The following is a 26,434-nucleotide window of genomic DNA, read 5'->3' as shown; positions in this document are numbered from 1 at the left end:
AGCCAGAATAAATTCTTTAACCACCTCTAGTTTTACCAATATTTAAAATGTTGACCTACTCATTTAATTGGTTATTTACTAGCTGCAACCCAGGTCCTTAGGGTCACACCTCCCACTCAAGCTATAGGGGCTTCTTCTTGGAAATCACCTGGCTTTCTGTATGATCCTGTGCTGAGAGGTTATGCCAGTACAACAAGGAGACTGAGAACCGTACTCCAGGGCCATGGTGGGGGCCTGTTTGGATTGGCGGTTAAATACTGTGAATATCATCCCATACAAACCTGAAGATCCAACTGAATTTCAAAAGTCCCATAACTATTGAAGGAGAGTTGGAAAGCAATGTCAGCTATTTTGTCAGGATCCAATTACTTTGGCTTTATAAATAGGTAGAGCTTGAACCTGTCTGAACGCCCGGAGTTTCCTAAGTAATTAGCCTAACCTCAATTTGGTGTAAAATCAAATAATCATTTCATTCATTATATTTGTTACACTGTGATCTTTTTTTTTTTAAAGATTTTATTTATTTATTTACAACAGAGAGAGAGACAGCTAGAGAGAGAACGGAAGCAGGGGGAGCGGGAGAGGGAGAAGCAGGCTCCTGGCTGAGCAGGGAGCCCGATGCGGGGCTCGATCCCAGGACCCTGGGACCATGACCTGAGCCGAAGGCAGATGCTTAACGACTGACCCCCCAGGTGCCCCTACACTGTGATCTTTGAATCTCAGAATCTTGGGGGAGAGGGAGAAAAAGTAGTACTGGATAAAGGTTAAATCTTCTCCCTCTCACCTCTTTTCCTGAATTAGACTGTATTTTAGGAAATGGTTGTTCTCTTCCATTCTTCTCAGTCATGCCCCCCAAGGATTAGTTTTAAGGCCCATGCCACTAAATAATTAACATTTTTAATTTGACAAAGGATTATTTATATTTGAACCTCAGATGGTTCCAGATGAATCAATCGTAAATCCTTGGTTCATGACACATTAAAATTATTGGTCATGAATGTCCCTCTTTAATTTATATCAATCAATCCATCAATCAATTAATTAATTAAAATAGAAGGAATGCCCATGAACTTACTAGTCAACCTAAGCACTGGCTATCAATAACTAGGGTGACCCCATGTCCAGTTTGCCTTGGGACAGTTGCTGTTTACTATTACTTCCCTGCTTTAGTTATATAGTGCCCCTTTTGCTCAAAATTGCCCTGTTCTCAATGATATATTGCACTCTAACTCAACTCTCCCTCACCTAAAAGAAAAATGTTATTCTTAATGCTGTGTTTATTGTTTTTTTAATTTTTATTTGCTTATTTCTGTCACATATTCATATATGCCTAAATATTATGTTGTTCATTTTAAAACATTATAAAAGGGGTGTCATACTATTCTACTCTTTTGAAATTTGCTTTTTCCAAGTAAACATTATGTTTCTAATATTTATGTTTCTAAGATTTATCTGTGTTGTTGTGCTTAGAGGTAGTTCATTCATTTTAATTTTCTCTGCTGCATTATATTTCATTGTGTGGATATACTACAAGTTATTATTTTCAGATGACTGTTTTATGGATTATTTGCAATTTTAAGCTATTATAACCAGCATTGTACTTTTTTTTAAAAGATTTATTTATTAGAGAAAGAGAGAGAGCAGGGTGGTGGACAGAGGGAGAGGGAGAGAGAGAATCTCAAGCAGACTCCCCACTGAGCATGGAACCTGATGCGGGGCTCAATCCCATGACGTGGAGATCATGACCTGAGCTGAAATCAAGAGTCAGATGCTCAACCGATTGAGCTACCTGGGCACCCCTAACCAGTTTTGCCCTGAACATTCTGGTACAATTCTGGGAGTTGCATGTAAGAATTTATATTGGAGATGTATATATGTGTATACATATCTATGAATAGAATTGCCATTATATTTATGTACAGCATCTCTGTGTGTGTGTGTGTGTGTGTGTGTGTGTGAGTAGAATTACTATAGGATTAGTGAATGTTTAACTTTAAAAATACAACATCATAGCACTTTGAGGTATTGATATTGTTCTGTTTCTTCATCTGAGTGCTAACTATAGAAGTGTGTTAAGTTTGTAAAAATTCAGAGAACTGTACACTTATGTGCAATTTTGACATTACATTATTACTAAATAAAAAAATTAAAAAGATAAAGTCAAATTGTTTTCCAAAAGGTACTGATTTACATGCCCATCAGCAATGTATTTCACATAGGCCTTTAAAGGAAATTTTTAAAAAGAGTATAGTGAAGCCCAATAGCTCAGGGGTTAGAACACTGGTCTTGTAAACCAGGGGTCATGAGTTCAAATCTCGCTGGGGCCTGCCAATTATTTCTTATGGGGCGCCTGGGTGGCTCATTCTGTTAAGTGTCTGACTCTTGGTCTCAGCTCAGGTCTTGATCTCAGGGTCATGAGTTCAAGCCCCATGTTGGGCTCCAAACCTAGTTTGGAGCTTACTTAAAAAGTAAGACTATAATTTTATCAGAAATTTTGCAAATAAAATATACTCGTTTTTAATTTTCTTGTATCCTGGGATGCCTGGGTGGCTTAGTCGGTTAAGCGGCTGCCTTTGGCTCAGGTCATGATCCCAGTGTCCTGGGATCGAGTCCCACATTGGGCTCCTTGCTCGACAGGGAGCCTGCTTCTCCCTCTGCCTGCTTCTCCCCCTGCTTGTGTTCTCTCTCTCTGACAAATAAATAAATAAAATCTTAAAAAAAAAAAAAAATTCTCGTATCCCTTAGACATTTTTGGCAGTTTTTTGTTTGTTTGTTTGTTTGTTTGTTTTTAAAGATTTCATTTATTTATTTGAGACAGAGAGAATGAGAGACAGAGAGCATGAGAGGGAGGAGGGTCAGAGGGAGAAGCAGACTCCCCGCTGAGCAGGGAGCCCAATGCGGGACTCAATCCCGGGACTTCAGGATCATGACCTGAGCCGAAGGCAGTCGCTTAACCAACTGAGCCACCCAGGCGCCCATTTTTGGCAGTTTTTTAAAGTATCTTTTTTTTGATGATAAGAAGGTGGCATGAGGACTCTTTAGATAAATCATAGCTCATTTAACATATGTATGCAAAAGAAAATCTTCATTAATGGAATAAATTAGCATTTACCTATTTGCTAACTTGATCATATGCTAGATAAATTTACATGAAATTTGGAGTCTAGGTTTAAGATGGTCTGACCTAAAAGTGTAGGTTACCTGGCATACGAGAATTCCTTTGGTAAACAATGCAGTTTTACAAAGAGAAATGTAAGTGTTTTCCAGAACAGCTCATGTGATGCCAATCGGAAGAAAAATGGCGTAGAAAGGCAGACACTAGTGACAGAGAAAGCAATCTGTGTTTTGACCACAAACTCCCAAGTGGAATGACCCAAGGCTGAATAGTAGGTAGTGATTGGTGGTTGTGCAGCTTCTCTTGAGGGCAGTTGAACAGGTGGGGGCCTCCTGGATTCTCTGCCCTGGAGCTTCTTCACACTCCACTTCCTGCTTTCCCTCTGTTGCCCCTGTGTTGATCTGTTCTCTGTGTCACCTCGTTCTGTTTGGAATTCTTCCTGGCTCTGCCCTGGGCCCTCTGCTCTTCTCCCTGCCTTCTCTCTCCCTAAGTGATATGGTCCAGTCCTGTTTGCAAATGCTCTCTGTAGGCAATGCCCCCAAAACTGTCTTTTCCAAAAAAATCTCTCTTCCAACCTCCAGATCTGTCCAGCTGCTTGTTCAACACTTCCACTTTGATATCTCAGGGTCAGTTGAAACTTTACAATGTAAGCTGACCATTGAGTCCCTCCTCATCCTCAGTCTAGTCCCACACTCCCTTCTAGTTCCTCATCTTGGTAAATGGTCCTATCACCACTTAGTTGTTCAAGCCAGAAGCCTGCATATTATTTTTGATTCCTTTTGCTCTCGAACTCCATATCAAATCCATCATCAAGTCTTAAAGATGTGACTTTCCAAATATACCTCAGGTCTATCTGTGTCTTTCCATGTCCAATGCTGTCATTTGCTCTAGTTCAGGGCTGTGTCATTTCTCACCTGGACTAATGAAATATTTTTCTCCCTGGTCTCCCTGCCTCTACATTTGTTCTAATTAAATTTTACCCCTCTGTTAACTACATCATTATTCTCTGTGCAGGCAGAATTATCCTAAAAAGTCAGTCTTATCATGCCACTGTGGGGCTGAGAGCCCTAAATGTCTTCACAGAAGTTCAGAATTCTCACCATAGACCATAAGGATCAACATGGCCGCTGCTGACTTTCCAGAATCTTCTTGTATTCTCCCAATATTTGTTACTCTCTCATCTCACTTGTCTTATTTCAGTTCTTCAACCTAGCCTGCACTTTCCTCTTTCCAAGATGTTTCTATTTCTCTTCCCTTGATAATTTGTACTTACCCTTTTGGGCTTAAAATAAAGTATCATTTGCTCAGAAAACGTTGCCTCCTCTCCATCTGCCCTTGACATCAGATCCGCAGATAGACTCTCTAAGCAAGTGGTATTCTTCCTTCACAGCTTGTATCACTGGCTGTAATTTTACTTCTGTTTCTGGGATTCTTGGCTTCATGTCTCTTCCTGTACTGGAAATGTGTGTGCTACCTGAGGGCAAGAGACCATGGCATTTTAAATATCTGGCCCATAGTAGATGTTTAATAAAATTTATTGAATGAATCAATGAGCCAATTAAATATTTTCAAGTATCTCTGTTCACCAGAGTAATCATCTTGAAGGAGGCAGAATGCAAATTAATTCAAAATAAGTAAAAAAAAAAAAAATAAACCTCTTAAACCACTAAATCTCCAAATGATTAGAGAAGAAAGGAAGACAGCATGCAATTAAGTGTGAAAATGTGTGATACAGCATGAAATTGCTAGAGGAATGCAAGCAAGGAAAAGATACTCTGGGAGTCCAACCACCAGATAACTCTTCTTTGGACTGGGTAGGACTTCCATGAAACATAGGTTTTGGTCAAAAGATATACATTTTTATTCTCCCATAGCCAAACCTCAATATAACAATTATTGATTTTTTGAAAGCCATTCTTTTGCTGTTGCAAAGGGCCTCATAAATATGTTATTATTTAAAATTCCTTTTTTCCTCTTGACATAGTCATATGTTTCTCTGCTGCTTACCACCCGTTTGAGTGACATCAAGCAATGAGGCATTTGCTCTAGAGGGGCTGTCCCAAATCAGAGTCTTCAGAAGGAATGGTGTTCATGGCACCAAAGTGACACTTCCCCCACCCCTAGCAGGAGATGAAATATTTCAAAGAGGACATCTGCCACCACCACTGAGATTTTATGGAGTACCCACACATGTAGACTCACTAAAGTGGGCATGACAGCTGAAAAATATTAAAAGTGTGTGTGTGTTTTTAAAAACAACTTATGGTTAGGAATTAAGAAGTGACTTTTAAATAAGAACAGAATTTTTTTTTTTTTTTTGCAAGTGGGTACTTTTTTTCTTTTTCCTTCTTTTTTTTTGAAGACCCCACACTTGCAAAATCTTTTAGGTCATGTGTTTGCTTTACGAAACATTTGGCAAGTAGTAGGTGCCATGGGAATATGTCCACTCCATCTGGAATCAGCAGATCCTCCTGGTTTCCCTGTACCTGTGTTACCACCAGTCCCCGTGGCTCACAAATGTTTCTGTTTTCGTTCTTTAATAAATTTTGGATGCAATAATTAAATGAAAGAGCCCCACTGAAGGGATTTCTTCCTTAAATTTTGTAAAGCAAATCTTGGGGAAGAAAGTCAATGTATATTTGCCAACTTCGTGTTTATAAAAAACCTGTGTAGAATGTCATTACTTCTTTCCTTGATAGAGCATTTTCCTTTCACAAAACAAGGCCCGGTGAACACGTTATTTCTGACCTAGTTTGTTTTCTCCAGTTTCCAATGGAAAACTTTTTAAAGGCATTTAATTTTATTTCAATAATAACAAGTTATGGGTCATGTTGTCCTAACTTCTGTGTTCCTTTTAAAAATTGAACAAATATTGAAACTGGAAAAATGATTTGGTTATCTGATCCATTCACTGTCAGAGTAAGATTGTTTCTTGCTATATCCTTTTTTATTTTCAATTTCTGTCATCAGCTGAGGATGGTTATATCATTTCACAAAAAGCCTCTGGGTTTCCACTCCTCCAATTATTTTATTTTGTTTTATTTTATTTTAAAGGGGAGGTCATGTAGAAAATCAGGCTTATAATCTCACAAATACAGCATCCCTTGTTTGATATTTGGATCTTTCTTCTTTCATTTTGGCAAGAAATACTGTGGGAATAAGTGTTTCTGCCAAGTATCAGTTATTTAAATATTTCATTACCTCACAAAATAAAAAAGAAGACAGAAAAAAAATAGCTTCTCTAAGACAATTGGACAAAGACAAATTCCTGATTTATCTGAAGATTGAGTTTCTGCCCTTTCTTTAGAACAACACACTAATTTTTTAAAATTCCTCTAAAAATTTCTGGTGGTATTCATACAATTAAATTAATTCAAATGTTGACAATCAAAGACATAGTTTTCTGAGAAGGAAACAATTTAGTATAAGAAAAAAAGGATTTTTTCTCATAAAAGCAAAACCAAAACAACACAGAGTAACGACAAAAAGAAAATATAATAATAAAGTATCACTTTAAATGCCCTATTAGGAGAAAGAACATACATACGTCCACACGTACATCCACACACGCAGAAAGGCCTTTCATTGATCTTAATGCCTCTTGCCATTTTCTTGTTATACATATATTTCTAATTAAAAAGATTTGAGGGGATAGTAGTCACGAGAAGAGATTGGTGTGGTGTGTGTGTCTGTGTGTGTCTATGTAAGTAAAGACTGAGCAAAACCAGAGATAGTATGTAGAAATGAATTATTTTGCATGTGCTAAAACTTTTTGTTTGCTTAATTGCTACAAAATACAATTTTGCTTTTGGTGGAGAGCCATAAACCTAAATTTAGTAGAAATCCAAGTAGATCTAAGTAGCTCTAATTTGGCTATCAAAAATATATTGTCTGATTTATTTGGCAAGAAACAGTCAAATCAATTTTACTAAAACACATTTCTAGTTTCATATTTATTTCTCCCATCACTTTATAAATGTGTCCTCAATGTTGTTATTGACTAACTTGCCAAAACATAAATTTAAAAGAAAAAGAAAAAGAAGAGAACAGTAAAGGACTAATATATTTTTCAAAGGGAATCTTATTAGAACATTGCCGATAATGGTGGGGCATCTGACTCAAGATTGTTTCTTCTGGACCTAGATCCAGGGTCTTTATTATTGATAGCTTCAGATTTTCCTTGCTTTTAATCCATGTCAGCCATCCGACAAACCCATAGCATGGCCGTAAGGGAAGCATACTGTCAAGTTTCAGTATATTATTATTTAATCATATTTTAATTTCCTAATGACAGATGGAATTCCCCTTATGCCAGCCTGTTGCCCCATGCCTGGTTTTAAATTTCCATGTTAAAATAAAGTGAATGCCTCCATTTCAACCTAGAACAATTGATTTCTGAATGAAAAGTACCACACCTCTGAGAAGCTGGAGATAGTCAGAACTCTAGGACACACTTCTCTGTGTGCAATTAGATATAATTAGATATAATTTGAACAGCTCACACATTTGTTACATGTCAAATATAAGGCTCTGATCTTAATGAATGGAAAGGTAATATTTTCAGACCTTATTTTCTAAAAGTAAAACTTTTCAACATATTATCACCTATATTTTTTGATGATACTATACTTTATAGACGATACTCTAAAGATGAAAAGAATAAGTGATTATATTACAGCTTATACAACAGACCCAACACTTATTACACCTGTGACTTTAGCTGATACTTCTAGGATTTCTTCTTCTTTTTTTTTTTTAAAGATTTTATTTATTTATTCATGAGAGACAGAGAGAGAGACAGAGGGAGAAGCAGGCTCCCAAGGAGCAGAGAGCCCGACGTGGGACTCGATCCCAGGACCCTGGGATCATGACCTGAGCCGAAGGCAGACGCTTAACCATCTGAGCCACCCAGGCGCCCTAGGATTTCTTCTTTTATAATTATTTTTGTGGACATTCCTCTGACGCCTGGTTATAGTAAATCTCTAAATATTTCCCTATACTAGAGGTCAGGGGAAACGTGTCAGATTATGCATCTCAAGTCATAGATGACATAGAATATTAAATTACAGAGAGAATATATATCATTGCTTCTGATTTTAGTCATAAAATCAGGTTTTAATGGAATTTTCATTTATTTTTAAAAATTTGAAAATAACTTATCCTTTGGAATAATGACTCAGAAGGTGTTCCATGAAATAAGCAATTTCTGAAACTTCCCCTTTCATGTAATATGGTTTTAGTAATCACTGGATTATCTCCTTTTCTTGAATGGCTTGGCCTAGTCTCTCTCTCTCTCTCTCTCTCTCTCTCTCTCTCTCTCTCTCTCTCTCACACACACACACACACACACACACACACGGCACCTTATGCATTTTTCATTTTATTCCCTTGACTGATACACTTGGCCAAGGCATTTAAATTTGGGGATATGGGCAGAAGTGGATATAAGTGTTTGGGGTTTGAAATGAATAGAATTTGGGAAACCCTCCTTGAGAAAAAGAATACAAAATTACAAATATAAAAATAAGTATAAGGATCTTAGAAGGAACACTTGCTAGTGAGTTACCAGAATCTTATGCTTCATTAGCTTCTGAGAAATATTCTAGTGAATATAGGATTATAGATGGAGGCCTCTGTGTGAAGCTTCAGACCCCTCTCTAATCTCTTTGTCCTTTTCTGCATGTGATTCCCAAGGGGAAGTGTTAATGTCGACAAAGTCATTTAGGACACTAACATGCTAACGTCCTAGTCTCTCTCTCTCTCTCTCTCATTCTCTCACTCTGTGGCTGGTCCTTTTGGAGACTTTTATCATCATTTCTTCTTCCCAGATTTTAGATTGGGACATGTCAAGAAAGCCTGGGGGGAACAATGACATTGTTCTTATTGAGTAAGAAGCTCTTACTTTCCTCTCTTCCTCTTGAAGTCCTTTTTCCTGCAGTCATTATTCCTTGCCATTGATGTTTTCAGATATAGAGAGCTAAGACTCAGGTGGGGAATTTAGATCAAATGTCTCAAATGCAAAGCCAGGCAGGTAATGAACGTGAACGAAGCCAATTTGGCATAAGAGCTGCAACAATGAGCGGCAGAGACTGGAAGTTTTGTTTCATGGTCAGAACAACCAAGCTTCAGCTCTAAAAAAATGGTCTCAGATAGGCAAATATTCCCAGAGGTGCAGATCTGTCTTGCTTTCCCCAGAAAAATACCAATCTTGCTTTGTAAAATATGAAATCTTCTGATCTGTAGATGTTTGGAAGTCATTCCATATTTTCAAGAATGCAATGAGGGCCAAAGCACTTATGAGCCTGTTCCAGCTAAGGGCCCCTGATTTGTAAGCTCAGATTTACAGGAAACGGATAGAGGGGAGCTATCTGTGCATTAGGCTGTAGGCTCCATAAATCTGCCTCTAGTTTAGGAAGCAGGAGACTTTTAGTCCCTGCTAGGTTTTGGGGGTTTTTCCCGGTCCATCAGAGGAATGAAGACCATGTATTTGCGTAGCCATATCTACTGCACATATATCTCTTCTCCAGTGACCTTGTGTTGGGTGAAGATGGAGATAGGAACCGTGACCCAGTGGCTAGTGGCAGGACGAGCCAGGAGTTCATGATCCTGGATCCCTAATAAAGTACATTCAATTCTTAAATGTTACTAACATGGCATGCACTGTCCTTTCAGGGCATTTCTGTAACTCTGTCTTGGGCTTTAGTCTATAGAGGTTGTTCCTTAGCTCTGTAGCTGTGGCATTTTGTGTTCAAATCCATCCAGGAATGCTGCGCTGTTGAGGATATCGCTATTCCCACATTAAACACGAGAGCAGCATGATTCCACCAAATGCATTTCCTGCCACTTGGCCTCTTGACATTTCCAGTATGCTCTATAGCTGAGCCTAGAAGGGGTTTTGCATGTAGTTTAAATCACTTGCAAAAACAAAAAAAACAACAACAAAAAAAACCCACGCAGGTCTGGAATCTCATTTCTTTTTTCTCTAGGGAACATCCATGTGCTAAATTGACATCAACGCATGATAGGGATTGGTCACTCCCTGATACAGTCATTCAGGAATTTTTGCTATTTTAAGGCCTATTATTATTTCCAGCAGTTGCCACTTCATCATTCAGCAAAATACAGTCATCCAGGACTTCCTGACATATCAGTAGTCCTGTTCCAGGCCTTAACTCCCCAGTAGCCGGCCCTGCCGCTGACAGACAGCGGGGCATGGGCTCATGGCTGTGGCTCCAGGAAGACATGGGGTACCCTGTGCCCCTAGCCCTCCCTCCTGACTTTCCTGGCAATCTTATCTGAATGAAATCAAGCTGGTTTTGAGACTGCATCCTGCCTGTGCTAGCCCAGTTGCATCTGCAACTTCGTTTTATGCAGAACGAGGGACACGGACAATGAAGGAAGTGAAAAGAGAGCAGAAAAATAAAACATGTCCAGTTTGTTGCATAAACACAGGGGCAAAGAACAGAAAAGTTAAGGAAGAGAAATAAATGCGAGACCAAAGGAATGAATAAATAGGAGGGAATTGGGGGAAAATGCATGCTCAATTACAAAGCTGCTCTTTCTTTCTCGTCTTCCGTATTTGAGTGTTGTACAGAATTTCTTCAATTTTACATGAGGAACTCAATAGGATTCTTGTTTCCCTCCCTTCCCTCCCCTCCCCTCCCCTCCCCTTCCCTGTCCATTATGCTGCTTCACTATATATTTTACATCTATGTAGTTGCTAAATTAATGCTTCGTAGGACATGATGTGCACCCGTAGCCTGATCTTACGTTCCTCCTACGAATGCCTTTGTTCTATTTTTGAGGTTTTGAATTTCCAAGGTTTCAAAGCATGGATAACTGAAGATTGATTGACTTCGGCACAAATGAGTTTCTAAAGAGAAGGTTTATATAGATGTAACCTTACATACATAAAAATTTAACCAACTTCAGAGAATAAATCAACAGAGCATGGCAGGAAGAAGCATGTGAGGTCTCTGCAACTGTAAGAACTTTTAAAAAAATATTGAAAAGAATCATTTTAAATCATAGTTTACTGCATTATTGGTTTATAGTAGGTAGTATGGACTGATTGTGTGCTATTGTTTGCCTCGATGACTAGGTTTTCAGTTTTAATTAGCTTTTGTTTTTGTTTTAAGATTTTATTTATTTAACAGAGAGAGCAAGAGAACACAAGCAGGGGGGAGCAGTAGAAAGAGGGGGAGAAGCAGGCTTCCCACTGAGCAGGGAGCCCGATGCGGGGCTCGATCCTAGGACTCTGGGATCATGACCTGAGCCGAAGGCAGATGCTTAACCATCTGAGCCACCCAGGCGCCCCTAGCTTTTGTTTTTCTTAAAGCTAATTGCTTTCAAAAAAATCGAGATTTCTTGATTGCCAGTGACAAGAGTAATAAGTAATATGGTTACGTACTTTTAAAGAAAATTCACAAACCTATCTAATTGTACAGAACTAGATTTCCTTTGCATTTTTAAAAATAAGCTACATATTTTTAAAACCAGAAAAACACATATTTACTAATAATATTAGTAAAATAAAATGTCTTGTTTTTGGCAAGTGGATCACTGCTAACATATTTTATAAAACATAAACAAACATTTCTGGTTCTACTTGGCTTTAAAATACACTTTATATATCTCCATTTCCTTATAACTATCATATCTTTCTGGACTAATGCACTATACTATCTGAATAAATATGCTATATATAAAAATGTTTTTGGGGCACCTGAGTTACTGCGTCGGCTAACTGTCTGCCTTCAGCTCAGGTCATGATCCCAGGGTCCTGGGATTGAGCCCTGGGTCGGGTTCCACACTTAGCAGTCTGTTTCTCCTACTCCCTCTGCCCCTTCCCCCTGTTCGTGCTCCCTCTCTCTCTCTCTCAAATAAATAAAATCTTTTAAAAACAGTGTTTTTACTGATACCCCCTATTGATATGTATATGCTGTATGGATTTTTCCTTGTTCAGATCATATCCTGAATTGTATGGTGTCATCGATATTTTCTTATTGTTGTGACTTACTTATACAATGTTTAGGTGGAGGGATAATACTAGGGTGTTGTCATTGTTGTAGAATGCAGATTTTCTTTCGGCAGGGCTAATTGGTTCACAGGTGAAACAGATGATTAACCTCCTTCACATTCTCAGAAGCCATTGGCTAAATTAAACACCTTAGATCCTGCACCAGATTTCATGGACTACTTGCAGGGTGCAAATGTTTTGAGCACCTACTGCATTCTAGGCACTGTTCACAGTAGTGAACAAGACAGACAAAAAGCCCTGTCTGCAGGGCTTCTATTCTCGTGGGAGAAGACAGATCATAAATAAGACGAATAAGCAAATTAAGTGGAATATTAGTAAGTACTATGGGGAGAAAGTGAAACAGGGAGGGTAAGGTGCAGGTAGGTGTAGGAGAGTTGCACTTTTAAATAGGGAAGCCAGAGATGACTTTCCTAAGAAGGTGATATTTGAACAAAGATTTCAAGGAAGTGAGGAAGCGAGCCCTAGGTGTGTGGGGGGGAGAAGCACTGCAGGTAAAACAAGGGCCAATGGAAAGACCCAGGGGTGGGAGTGTGCCTGGCTTCGTCATGGAGGAGCAGGGCCTATAAGAGAGGTGAGCCAGGGAAAGAACCCAAGAAACTCGGTAAGGGTGGTAAGGTGGAATCGATCTTACATCCTCCTGGACCCTCAGAAAGATTTTGGATTTTATTTGCAAGAGAAGGGAAGGAGGGGATGCGAGCAGGGATGGTTGGGATCACACTTAGGATCTAATGAGAGCATTCCGCCGAAGGATGAACTGATGGAGGAGGGCAAAGCTGGGGGCCAAGGGATCATTGACGAGTGTAACCATTCACGTGTGAAGAATGTCATCAACTATCTTTAATGTTTCTCCAGTTAACACAGTTGAGAACTTTAGTTCACCACGCTTATGGAGAAAAGCATTACGGAGTCACCCAGAGCTCTCCCCGTGACTCCCTCCTTCATGTTTTCCCCTAACACAGAAATGGACACAGGGAAATCTTCTATCAAACCCTGGGACATTTTGGTAAATATGTAATTATACATGCGGCATCTTCATATCTTTTCAGCAACCAATTAATATAAACCAGATGTGCGGTGAGCCAGAATATGCTCTGGAGGTTGTCCTGAGAAAGTAAAGACATACTGATGGAGAGTGCACACCTGCAGTTCTTGCTGCTGGGTGCTGCTTCTGCAGCAGCTGTGACGTCAGCTGCTGAAGGGAAGCCTCTGCTTCCCAAATCCTCTCTTGCTGATTAAGTAGAGGAACTCTGGGTCAACAAGATCATCTAATCACCTCATTGCAAAGCACAGAACATCAGGAAATGGCATCTTCCTAGAAGAGGTCACTAAACCCCACCTGGTGTTTAACATGATCTGCTTGCTTTCTAGAGAGCTCGAAGCAATCACTTCTGGTTATTTGTAAAAGGGAAGACCCAGAAAATGTAAGAACAGGTAGGAGTATTTGAAAGGTTGTGAGAAAAATGTAACCTTCCTCTACGCTTTCAATAAGCCAAGAAAGAGGAGTTTTCACTTTAAGCAAGATCGTGTGCTTAAGACATCTAAAAAAGAGATAAACAAAAATGGCATTGATGAGTCAACAAATAGTTAAAAAAAGAAAGGATGGAAATCTTGGGATTTAAATTATTTATGAGAATAATCCGGAACCATAGCCAAACAAAGCACTAAACATGGCTTAGATCAAAAGTGGTTTTTTTTTTTGTTTGTTTGTTTTTAATTTCCCTGTTTTGCTGCTTAAGTGCTGAGTGGAAATTTACTTTACAACTGGTAAAATACACATAGGTAGAACATTCTTCTTAAAGATTAAACATTCAATAATTATTATAGATATTGGCAATAATTCCATCTCACCTTGAGGCTTGATTTTTTTCAGATTTCAGTTACGTGCATCCAAATTATTACAACCAGATTTTACTGTGAAATCTTTACTTCTATTATTATTTTATTAATAAAGATTTTGTTAACCCATCACCTATATCTCATTATCACTGTTTCTTCTCTTGTATAAAGAAATCCAATCCTGATCTTGTAGAAATCATACAATATCCCAGGTGGAATAGTTCATGTACCTAGTAAGGCAGACAATTTGGGGTGTTTTTCTCTTGGTCAGGATAAACCTGGACTTCCTACTTTAATTAATAGACCAAGAATATTTTGGTAATGGGATTTTGATAGGCCCACAAGAGACCTTGGTAGTTTAAGCCAGGGGAGAAAACATACCCATATAGAGAAAAGTTGGAAATGGAGATTGTAGATTATGCATTCTCTTATGATGGGAAAGTTAGAAATCTCTTTAGTGCTGGCTACTTCTCCCCTTGATGTAGCCATGGATCCTGAGAATACTCAGCTCTGCTGAATTTCTCTACTTCCGTTAGCAGAAATCACTTGGATTCTGTGTTCTTCCATTTCCTCTTCTAATAAAATAGAATAATAGCATTTTCTTCCACAAATATGAAGGGTGATATAAATGATAATGTTTTATTTTTTAATCTCCAGACAAGATAAATTACTTGAGGGCAAGGAAACACCTATTTCTTTCTTTCTTTCTTATTTTTTTAAAGGAAAAAAAAGAATAAATTAATTTCATTTGAAGAAAGCCAGATGTCCTCAAGATAGGTTCTGTCTGCCAAGAGAGTTCTTTAGAAATTCTCAGATGAGTCAAAATTCCAAGGTTCTTTCCCATGTTGGCTGTGTGGTTCTTTGAGTTAGGTCAGAGTGATAAGACGTCTCTCCCTAAAATGTTCCTATAATACTCTCAATTGTCAGTTGATTCCCTGAATCCAAAATCTTATCCCAATAAGTCACTTTATTTCCCACTGATTCCTGAGCAGAGCCATTAACTAAACAATGAAGGGAACAATATTTGTATGGACGCTGATTGATTCAAATCCTAATTGGTAATATTTGTGTTCAGTAGTTTCCTTCAGTGTATGTTCTATTATACTTAACTGGTCTCCTGTCTAGGATATCAGACATCATGCATTTGGGCGATATTTGTTATACTTTATTTAATTGTCTTTTATAGATTATCAATAGAGCATTTAAAAGAGATGAATGAGCAATGTATGCAGAGTGCTGCTCCGTAACTGAATGGGTGTGTATTATATTCTCCTTGGTCAAATTTCCCAGAGACCCTTCTCTGAAGTAGTCGTTTAAATGATAGTGATCTTTGGATGATGCCGTTAGGATTAGATGAGAGTATGACTCATAAACATGTCATTTAAACATGGGAACAAGTAACTAGAGCCACTCTTTTTAGCCAAAAACCTCTCATTTTTATGGGTTTTCCACCCCCACACAAATGGAATACACCTCCCGTCTTTAAACTGGCAGGTTTTCTTAGAAAAATGACCCATTCTATGATGAAGAATACCTAAATCCCACAAGTTTAAGAAGCAGCCTGTTATTACTCTTCCTGTTCGGCTCATGAAAAGCAGAAGTATGTGAGAACCAGACCCAACCTGTAATTTGGTAGCCAAACAACAGATCTCTGCTGTCACAGGAAAAATAAAAATATAGCTCTACTTTGGTATTCTTGGCTGGTATGCCCCAGAGGAGTGAAACCTTTGCTTGAGTTTTCTCTCTTCTAGAACAATGTTCTTGTCTGCCACTAGATTCCCACTGAAGAAGCTTGAGCACATGGAGAGTTTGATGTTTGCTTCCATTCCAAGGACTCAGATTGAGGAGTATATATATGAGGAGGAGGTTTGTGTTTTCTCTGTTATATATAAGGCTTTCCTCTACTAATGCACACGCTTTCTCCTAAGTACAGTTTAGGATCGAACTGTTTTAGGCTATACATACAATTTTTTCTCTCTATGCAAGTGATAAAAGATAAACTGAGGCGCATTAACATTTTCAAAAGTTTCTTTGAGGGTGTATCAATTCAAATCTGACAGTGCCAAACCTAAGGTGGTTAGGAGTGCTCCACCGAGGGGAGCTAGGAGAGCGATTTTTACAGACCTGGTGAAACGCAAGATGAGGAAATGATTGGATTGGCTGTGGCTTAAACAGGTGCCTTATTTGGGAAAACCTATCGGGCTCTTTGTGATTGGTTGTTCTTAACTGTCATTTTTGTGGATTCAGGTGCATGGCTCTAGCCTGGGTTTTGGTTTGCTCTCATGGGCTGCCAAAGTGTTAGAGCCCTCTCTGTCTAATGGCCTTCCTGTTTAATTACCTTAGCACAAGGGACATAGTTATCTCACTACTGAAGTGTTCAGAGGTCCTCACATCCAGGAGTGACTACAACCTGCTTAGTGACAAAAAGGGCAGATCTTCCCAGTGCAGTCCATACTGCAATAAGAAGGAAATTGATGTTAGTCCTTGTTTTATCAATACCACTGGCACATGTTGACCCTTTTGAGTAAGATATTTAGGTCTATAATTTTCACAATGGGAAACTATATGTGTATGAGTGTGTGTGTGTGTTTATGCATATATACTCTCACATATATACATACATACTTACACATATATATACACAGAGAAATAAACCCATATGAATGAAAAAATATATATGTGTATATAATTTAACAGAGGATTTTCATATTTGTCTTGGTCCCTATAAAAACAGCAACAAAAATAATGAAGACAGTGTTACCATTCTATAGCTGTCATTGAAGACAAGATTTTTGTCATAGGTCAGTGAGGAAAGGGGAATTTGACACAGTTGTAAGAGAAATAGCTTTTAATCCACACGGATTCCCCAAAGCACAGATCATTCCACCAAAATGCTGGGAATCCGAAGCTCAAAGACAGGCTCAGTACCTTGACAATAGGCGTCTTGCCTTCTTTATCTAGTACATGAGGTGGGGTCAAATCAGTGATTTGATTTCTAGGCCAGTGAGTTTCCCTTATTCCAGGTTGCCTTGTAGCCTGAGGTGTTTAGATCCCAGGTGTTACTAGTTTCTTACTTCCTCAGTGTTCAATTCCACTGCCTTTATATTGAGTAATGTGTATATACTAATAGAACTTGACACTCTGAAAAAATGCGCAAAATTGCTTCCATCATTAAATGGAATCCAGTCAACATCATGATAAAATTTTGTGTGCAGTAGGCATTTATAAGGCAGTATCTCAAGATAGATATTAACGTATTTTCCTGGTAGATGAAAAATCTAAAGAATCTTTTGGTGGGCTCCTTTGTTATGGGAAGAAATAAAATGTACTGATTGCTGTGAGCCTCTGTATTTAAAATATGTGTAGCAAGATGAGCCAAAAGCTAGATTTTTCTATTCTTTCCCTAGCCTCACCCTAAACTGGTAGAGTTAACCTCTGTGTTTCTGAAGGGCTGAGTTGCCATTATTTCCCTGTTCACCTCTAGGACGGGGGGGTGGGGGTGGGATGAGAAGTACAAGACTTTCATGTTCTAGGACAATTGAAGGGGATTATTGAGAGTGCTTTGAGTTGACGAGGCTGTGTTTCAAGGGCATTTGGACAAGAGGAGTGTTTTCAGGGTGTTGAAAGTCTTTCTGAGGCTAGCGGGTAGACTTTGTATTTCCTCAACCCCTGCACTGGTGGGTAGTTTTAACTCTGAGAGACGCCAGTATCACTCTTGAAGGGGTTTAGGGCTTCTGAAGGTGGGGGCAAAACAGTAGTGGTCATGGCCATGAGGGTCACCATGAAAGGTGCCTGTGCCCAGCAGAGAAGGCTCCTCATGGTCTCACCCAGTGTACATAACGGCAAAGTCCCGTGTACACTGATGGCCAGAGTGCCCTGCTCCAAATGTTCTGGGATGACCCAAGAGGAAATCGTGACTAAATCACAACTTCCTTTCTAAAAGACAGGAGGGAATTCTGAGCACATTGTTCGATGAGTAAGAGAAATGTTAAAAAATGAAATAAATATGGACCAAATTTCATTCACATGACAGAAAACCTAGCCCACTCAGATGGGTTCTTTCCCTTTTTTTGTGTGTGTCTATGTGCATATCCTTCTTTCAAACTTTGAGGTGAGAAAGATGAGTTGAAAAAAAAAGAAAAGAAAAACCATGAAAGTTATTTCCTGGCATCTCACCCAGGAATGAGTGATGAATAGAGCCTGGAAACAACTTTAAAAGCCATTTTCTTTGCTCATGTGAGGTCACGAGGTTGCTCCGTGCAGCTCTCTGGGCACTAGAATGAATGAAAATGGCACAAAACACACCCAAGGTCTATCATTGATTAAAAGTGATTGATGGCTGGTCTTGTCTGATTGTGCTATATTGTCAAACTATCCATCATTCCAAACAAACCCTATACTCCATAGTCTAATACACAGTTACATGTGGCCAAAGAGTTGAGGAGTTATTATTATTTTTTTCCCCAGAGAGTAGTTGGTGGTGAGTTGGGGTGGGGGAGGAGAGAAAACATGTTGCTTCCTATTACAAAACTATAAAATCGTGTCTGTTAAGAAGAAAGTGCTCCGATGATACATGCTACATTCTTGTTAAGTTTATGTAGGAGTGTGTTCGTTTCCATTGAGCAAACCATATTTTCCACATTTCCCACTCTTTCCTCAATCTGTGTCTTCCCAAGCTTTTTCACAAGACCTAGTATTTGTCCTACTTAGGAAGTCAGCTGTTCCTAATGCCTAGACCAATCCTGGTTTGAGACAGGAAGTTCATTTTTTTAGAACACCTAAAAAATTAGTGTAAGAGTATTTCCTACTCATTACCCAAAACATAGAAGATAAAGAAAAGTATAAAGAAATAAAAGAAACACATTTATCCCCTATCATCACACATCTTAAAGCATATCTCCACACTTCCATGAGGTTTCCTAAGTGTTGTTATTTATATCTAGTTAGCTATGATTACATCTTTTCCCCCTGCGATATAAAAGTAAGATCACACTATATATGCAGTTTTGTGTCTTTTTGTTCCCACACAATGTTATATCTTGAGCATTTTAGCCAGGTCATTGCAAAACCTTCCGATGCATGATTCTTGGGGGAGACAGGGAGTATTAGCCTCTCCTGACTCACTCTTTCGGGTTAGTAGGACTGTGTAGGGGTGCGCTGCTAGAGCACGAGGGGTGATCCCACCCAGTCTGAGTCACCATTGCAGCTTATCTCACCCATGACATGGCATCTCCTGCTTACCTCTGGGCTCTAAGGCTGAGCCCAGAATCTAGCTTGTCCCTTAAACCCTGAAGTGCCTTCAGTCATATAAAAATCTCAGGTCGAATTCTCTCTAAGTGCCAGAGTTCCTAGATCTTGGCTTTTCCTTAGTCATCATTCAGGTCCCTATCTTTACACTGTAATGGAGACCAAACTTGGCTTTTGTGTGAACTTGTACTTCTTGAACCTAGAGAGGAGTGATGTTCTGGCTCAAAAATGAGTACCACTAGCTTAGATCCCACCCCATCCATCCCTGCTTCCCTGATGCTACATTATTACTATCTCTTGGCAAGTTCCACTGCATCTTGGACCCTGGGACTAAGGCTGTATCATGAATATGTGTAGCTATATTCTACAGGAAAACTTGTTTTTCCTGCTGTTAACCTCAGCAAGGCCTTCTATCATCATGAGCTCCTAAGTCCTACAGAAAGACTTGTGGCTTCAGTAGCTGTAAGCTAGTTGGGTGAAGGAATTGCTCTAGGGGGCAGCTGGGTGGCTCAGCCGGTTAAGTGTCTGCCTTCAGCTCAGGTCATGATCCCAGGGTCCTGGGATAGAGTCCAGCATCAGGCTCCCTGCTCAGCGAGGAGCCTGCTTCTCCCTCTCCTGCTGCCCCTGCTTATGTGTTCTCTCACTCTCTCTCAAATAAATAAATAAAATTAAAAAAAAAAAAAAGAATTGCTCTAGGCTTCTCTTCCTATCATTCTCTTCAAAACTTTACCCCCAACTGGTTGGGTTTTTGTTTGTTTGCTTTGTTTTGTTTTGTTTTGGCATCTGGGTTTTCCCTTCTTGAGGAGCTCTTTCAAAGTGACATTTCATCTGGGTGGTTTATATGAATTTGGGAGTTCAACTTTGTCTTGGCTCATTGCATTAAGCCAGTGGTTCTCAATTGGGTGTGATTTTTGGCCCACCGGGGATGGGATCTATTGGCAATGTCTGGAGATGTTTTTGGTTGTCATAACTAGAGGAATGCTACTGGCATCTAGTGAGTAAAGGCCAGGGATGCTGCTAAATATCCTACAAGGTACAGGACTGGTCCACATGACAAAGAATTAACTGTCCCCAAATGTGAATAGTGCCAACTTTGAGAAACCCTGCCTTAAGCTGTCCACATCATGGCCCATAAGATTATGAGGCCATACCCAACTCTGGCTCAAGGCATGCTGTGCCTCTCCTTTCTTGAAGGTATACTCAATGCCCCTCCAACCTGCCTAACTTACCACTAGTAGGTGATGTAATACTTGGTTCTGAATCCTCTATGTTGAAAAGACACTGTCAATGAATTCTGAACCCGGCATCAATATATGAAAGGCACTAAGCTAAACACTTTGAATAAGACGTGTTCTTCATGCTCTAGTACTTTTTAGGCTAACATGGAAAATAAAATGTGTTCATAGATGACTACATAAATCCATATCAGTATATTATGACATGAATCTGTCCAAATAATTAATTACGTGGAATATGGTTATTGCTGGCCACTTCCCTGCCTCCTAATTCCCAGGGATATCTTCAATTCTGGATAAGCACTCACAAAAAATATCTGAATAAAACCAAATTAACATGCAGAAATAATGTATCAAACCCACCAAGCCAGTAATTTCGTATGGAAGCCAAAATTTTTCTGTTGCCAAAATTCTTATCTGACAATATCCTTCACCTCACCTAATAACTCCTATGTTCTGATGAATAGGAAAATGTAAAAAAGAAATGGTTCCTCCTTCAGTACAATGCATTTCTAGTCTCCGTTATCATCTTCCTCCTCATTGCTCTTGGTTTTTCCTTTACATGTCTATCTTAGCTGAACCCAGAGAGGCTTATCTGTTCAATCAGTTCTAAGCTTTTCTGTCAAACTCTCTGCCCTTGATATACTTTCAATGTCATGTCTCTTTGGTATTTAGTTTTTCTCTTTTTCCTTTCTTTTTTGTCTCCTCAACATTTTACTATAAAAAATTTCAGACATAAAAATAAGATGCAAGGACTATACAGTGAACACCTATATACACACCATGTAGATTCTACAATGATGCTCTGTTTGCTTTATCGCATATCTGTTATCCATCTATCCACTTTCCTTTTTGATGAGTTTCAAATTACACCCCAGTGATCAGTACACTTCACCTTTAAAGACTTCAACATACATATCATTGCTAGAATTTACATCTAGTATGTCCAGTATATCTGTTCACACATTTTTATGCTAAAATTTATGTACAGTGAAATGCACAAATCTTAGGTGTACTATTTAATGAGTTTTGACAAATGCATACACCAGTGTCACCCAAACCAGAAAGAGATTTTTTTTTTTTAAGAACAAAGCTGATCTCCTTACCCACTAAGTCTGACCTCAGTTCCATGTGTGAGCAAATTTAATGCGACATATTCTACTGTAGTGATTCATATATCTAGAACCATCTGAGGAGTTGTTTTAGAAACAAATTCCTCTATTTAGACCCTAATTCAGGAGGTCCACATTAGGGCCCAGAAATCTGTGAGTCTTAAAAACCCTCCAGGTGATTCTGGTAATTAGCTAATTTTGAAAATCTCTGTCCTAAGGTCGTGTGACCCAAACTTGTCTGATAACACTCACCTAAGGGGTGCTTGTTAAATCCTAGGCCTGATTCAGTAGATGTGGTTAGGATCCATGTTTGGTCATTTTATTGTTTTGGTCTTTCTCTCTCTGTCTCTCTCTCTCTCTTTTCTTTCTTTCTTCTTTCTTCTTTCTTTCTTTCTTTCTTTCTTTCTTTCTTTCTTTCTTTTTCTTTCTTTCTTTCTTTTTCTTTCTTCTTTCATTAAACATGTATGTGCTGAGTGCCTACTGTATGTCAGGTACCTGGACATTTCGAGGCTTTGGGCAAGTGTGGGAATCACTCTATCAAACATCAAAATAATGTCAAGGTTGGAGATAGAGCATGACCTGGAAATTTGGGGCGATAGCTTTAATTATCACTTCTCTCCTAGCCCCTTCTCTCCCTTCCACGAATGCTGCTGTAGTCAAGTGTATAATGTAGGCAATACATCTAAGAAGTGAAATCTTACCCCGAGTCATCCACCACTCAGCCACTAGCTGGGAGATTGAGTTAGGAGAAAGGAATTCTACTGTCAGGTTATAGAGGCATAATCCTGGAGCCTCTGGCCACATCCACAGTCTCAATATTTTCCGACTTTTTGAAGTGCCTTGTGTCCATAATAAATTCATGGGCCATATAACCTCTTGGACCCCTGAAAAAGACTGTAGTGTTTTTCTAATCACTTGGCCATGTAGTTGACATTAATATAGCAATTTCCATGATCTGCTTAAAGCCCTTGCCTCCCGTCATCTTAATATAAGCCCATGAAATGGGCAAGATTGACCTAGAGTCCCATGTGGCTGGACCGGTGGTATCCATAGGCTAGGTGTCTTCACTTGGACTTACTTAAATGATGGATAACTGGGCAGAAAAGTTGCAAGATACCTCTTTGCTCTGATGGGCCCCTTGTCTGGGCTGCCTCTTGTGTGGGTAATACAGAAGGGCATGTGGATCCTTCCAGCACCTCTACGTATTCACCAACTCAGAAGCACTGGCATTTATTTTACATTAAGGATAAAGATGAGAACTACTGTGGGAGACAGAGCAGAGGATTTTACATCTATCTGAGATTTAAGGCACTGATGGTGGAGGTGGCACTGGATAGAAGACTATTCTAGTAGAAAGGACATAAGACATGTGCAAAGGCATCCTCGCAGAGAAGTACATGACATACTTGCAAATGAAAAGTTATATGTTTTGATTGGAGTGTAGTGGATGTGAGAAGGATCAATGAGTAGAGAGTCTGGAAATGGAGATTTGGGCCAGATTATAGCAGGCTTTGAATTTTAAAGCTGAGTTTAGGCTTTATTTTATGGGCAATAAGGACCCATTGAGCTGAGTGTGTTATAATCAAAGCTGCACTATAGCAAAATTACTCTGGCAGCAGCCTGGAGGATAAGCAGCAGCATGGACTAAAGACTCAGACCAAATCTGTGTGCTAGACCTGCCAGGTATTAGCTGAGTGAACTGGAATGAGAGATCACCAAATCTTTCCTCACCCATTTCCTCATTTATAAAATGGGTAGGGCAATACTTACCCTACAGGGCTCTGACACTGATTTGACATATTGAATTTAAAAGACCAGTACCAAGCCTGGCATATTCAGGCACAGAATTTAGTTCTTCAGCAAGTTATTTTTGGTAACATCAATTATATTAGTAGATAAGGAACAAATGACAATTGTCATATAACTCTTCATGGTAGGTACTACATTAGGTATTATATATTATCCCTATTTTAAAAACTAAGAAACTGAGATCCGGAGAGACTAAGTAATTGCCTAAGTGCCCATAACTACTAAGTAGCTGAACCATGCATTAATTCCAGGCATTCTGGCTCCAGAATCAGGGAGCATTATCTCTATATATTTTACCGAAAGGACTTAGTATCCTAGAAGAATTTCCAGATAACTCAGCTTTGCTGAAGGACTGTTCAGGCATAGTGGTCTACTGTGGAGAACTATGAAGATGTAGAATGTCAATGACTTCCTACAAATTTTAGTCAACAAATTAAGATGTTTATCCTTATTTTCTTTAAATCAATTCAAATCCAACAAAGCTGTTGTTCCACCATGGGTTCTAGGTAAAGTTAAAATGTTGGGGAATTCCTCCAGGCATTAGTCATAAATCCATATTACATATTACTGAGGATCCATTTGTATCAGCTTATACAGGTACCTGTGGGTCTAATGACTCTACAGCTCCCAGGGTCCCTAGAAGCAGGAGAAAGTTGGAGATTCTGGGAGTCCAAGCTGCACATCCAGTATCTTTAGTTGGTCACATCCCTGCTATAATGTATTGGCCCCTCCCTAGGACTATACCTGATTCACCTACTCTCTCCCCAGTTCAGGGAAGTCTCTCTTTACTTACTGCCGCACTTGGAGGAATTCTCTTCCTTCTCCTCCCTTATCATGAAACCAAAGATAGTTTTTCAGTGAGTTTTGGCTTTTACAAATAAGAGAAAAATGCCTCCACTTTTAGAATTGCAAAAATATCCATGACAACATTTAACAAGAGATTGACTCAGGAATTGAAAGCCCTCTTACAAGGAAAAACCCAAACCCAGATGACTTTATTAATGAATTCTACCATTTATAAGAACTAGTGCCATTTTTTGATGAACTTGTCAATAAATTAGAAAAGGAGAGAATACTCCCCAACTCATTCTAAAAGGGCAGTATTACCCTGACAGGAAAACCAAAGACATCACAGGTAAACTGCAGAACAAAAACAATGTTTCTTATAGAAGCAAAACTTCTCAATAAAATCCTGCAAGCTATATCCAGCACCATATAGAAAGGATTATATACCTGAACAAGTGAGATTTATCCCAGGAATACAAGGAATGGTTTAACTTCTCAAAAATCAGCTAATAGAATACACAGTGCCAATGGAATAAAGGACAAAACTACATGATCATCTCAAAAGATGCAGAAAAAGCATTTGACAAAATCCAACATTTTGTCATGATAAAAGCACCAAATAAACTGGAAATTGAAGGAATCTTCCTCAACATCTATGAAAAGACCCATTAGCTACCATTATACTTAATGATGAAAGACTGAATGTTTTCCTTGATCCTAAGATCAAGACAAAGATGTTACTCTTGCCACATACATTTAACACTTTGCTGGAGGTTCTAGCCAGGGTAATTAGGCAAGAAAAAGAAATAAAAGGCATCCTGAATGGAGAAGAAAAATTGAAGCTTTCTATATTTGTAGCAGCCATGGTCTTATATATAGAAAATCCTAAAGAATCCACTAAAAAACTGAGAGCCAATAAATGAGTTCAGCAAGGGTATAAGATCAAAATACAAAATTCAATTATATTTCTATATACTAGCAATGAACAATCTGAAAACAAAATTAAGAAAGCAATTCCATGAAAAAGTATAATATACTTAGGAGTAAATTCAGCAAACTAGGTGCAAAATTTATACTCTTAAAACTAAAAAAAAACTTGTTGAAAGAAATTAAAGATGATTTCAATTAATGGGAAGACATCTGATGTTTATGGGCCACCATATTTAATATTGTTAAGATGGCAGTATTTTCCCAAATTGATCCATAGATTCAACACAATCCTTATCAAAACCTGAGTTGGTTTTTCTGCAGAATTTGACATGCTGTCCTAAAATTGATTTAAGGGACCTAGAATAGTCAAAATAATCTCAGAAGAGAAGAACAAAGTTGAAGGACTCACAATCCCTGTTTTAAAAACTTAGAATAAAGCTATAGTAAACAAGATAGTTTGGTACTGGCATAAGGACAAACATACAGATAAATGGAATAATTGAAATTCCATAAATAAACCTTCAAGAAAAAGGGGGAGAGAAAAACACAGGGCAAAATCCAAATTTCTATCTTAAGAGAAATAATTCAATATATTATCTGTCTATCCTGCTATAATATTGGTTTTCATGATTCCCTATGAAATCATTTTGGAATGACTATAATTGATTGAAATGAATATTTTCCAATTGAAGTTTGAAAATTGAATCTTTTTGTCACTGCAGAGAAAACAGTATTTCTCTTTTCCATTCCATGACATTATTCCCTATCCACCTGCCTCACCCACAGCCCCATTTTCTCACCCCCAACCCAATGGCCAACCACCTGGTGAACTCTCTGGAAAGGACAAACACTAGCTGATTTAAATACACGCTGAGATATAAACTATTCATATCCCAAATTTTCCTGAGGCACAAAGGCCCTTGCAGGGTTAGTGAGCCAGAGTATTCCAAATATTTCTGTGACCTCTGAAGACAGACCCAGCCAAATTACCAGGTCGCCTAGGATCAGGATTTAGAGCAGGTTGGCCAACTTGGTAAAAGAGACTGCCTAATCTCCAGTAATAAAACTATGGTTCAGTCCTTAGAGTTACTATAAAGTAGCAATTGTTTTGAAAATTGTGTTAAGGGACGTCTGGGTGGCTCAGTTGGTTAAGCGGCTGCCTTCGGCTCATGTCATGATCCCAGTGTCTTGGGATAGAGCCCACGTCGGGCTCCCTGCTCAGCGGAGAGCCTGCTTCTCCCTCTCCCTCTGCCTGCCGCTCCCCCTGCTTGTTCTCTCTCTCTCTCTCTGACAAATAAATAAATAAAATCTTAAAAAAAAAATC

General features: G+C 38.9%; 1 protein-coding gene across 9 annotated transcripts in view; it reads left to right on the top strand.

The window, feature by feature from the left end:
• The window catches only part of LOC118012471, a 275,259-nt gene that overhangs the window by 75,071 nt on the left and 173,754 nt on the right, over positions 1-26,434 (top strand). For 8 of the 9 annotated variants that reach the window (XR_004679715.1, XR_004679716.1, XM_035008086.1 and 5 more), the window contains exon 2: positions 15,767-15,857. The exons of the other annotated variant lie outside the window; for it this stretch is intronic. Coding sequence is in view for 6 of the 8 variants with exons in the window: in XM_035008086.1 (XP_034863977.1) it covers positions 15,767-15,857 (91 nt within the window). In the remaining 2 variants the exon portion in view is untranslated. The remainder of the gene's footprint in view (positions 1-15,766; positions 15,858-26,434) is intronic. 9 annotated transcript variants of the gene reach the window in all.

Source organism: Mirounga leonina, unplaced genomic scaffold (genome assembly GCF_011800145.1).
Source record: "Mirounga leonina isolate KUSES-001 unplaced genomic scaffold, KU_Mleo_1.0 Mir_151, whole genome shotgun sequence".
NCBI lineage: Eukaryota > Metazoa > Chordata > Mammalia > Carnivora > Phocidae > Mirounga > Mirounga leonina.
This window is presented reverse-complemented; position numbering and strand designations above follow the sequence as displayed.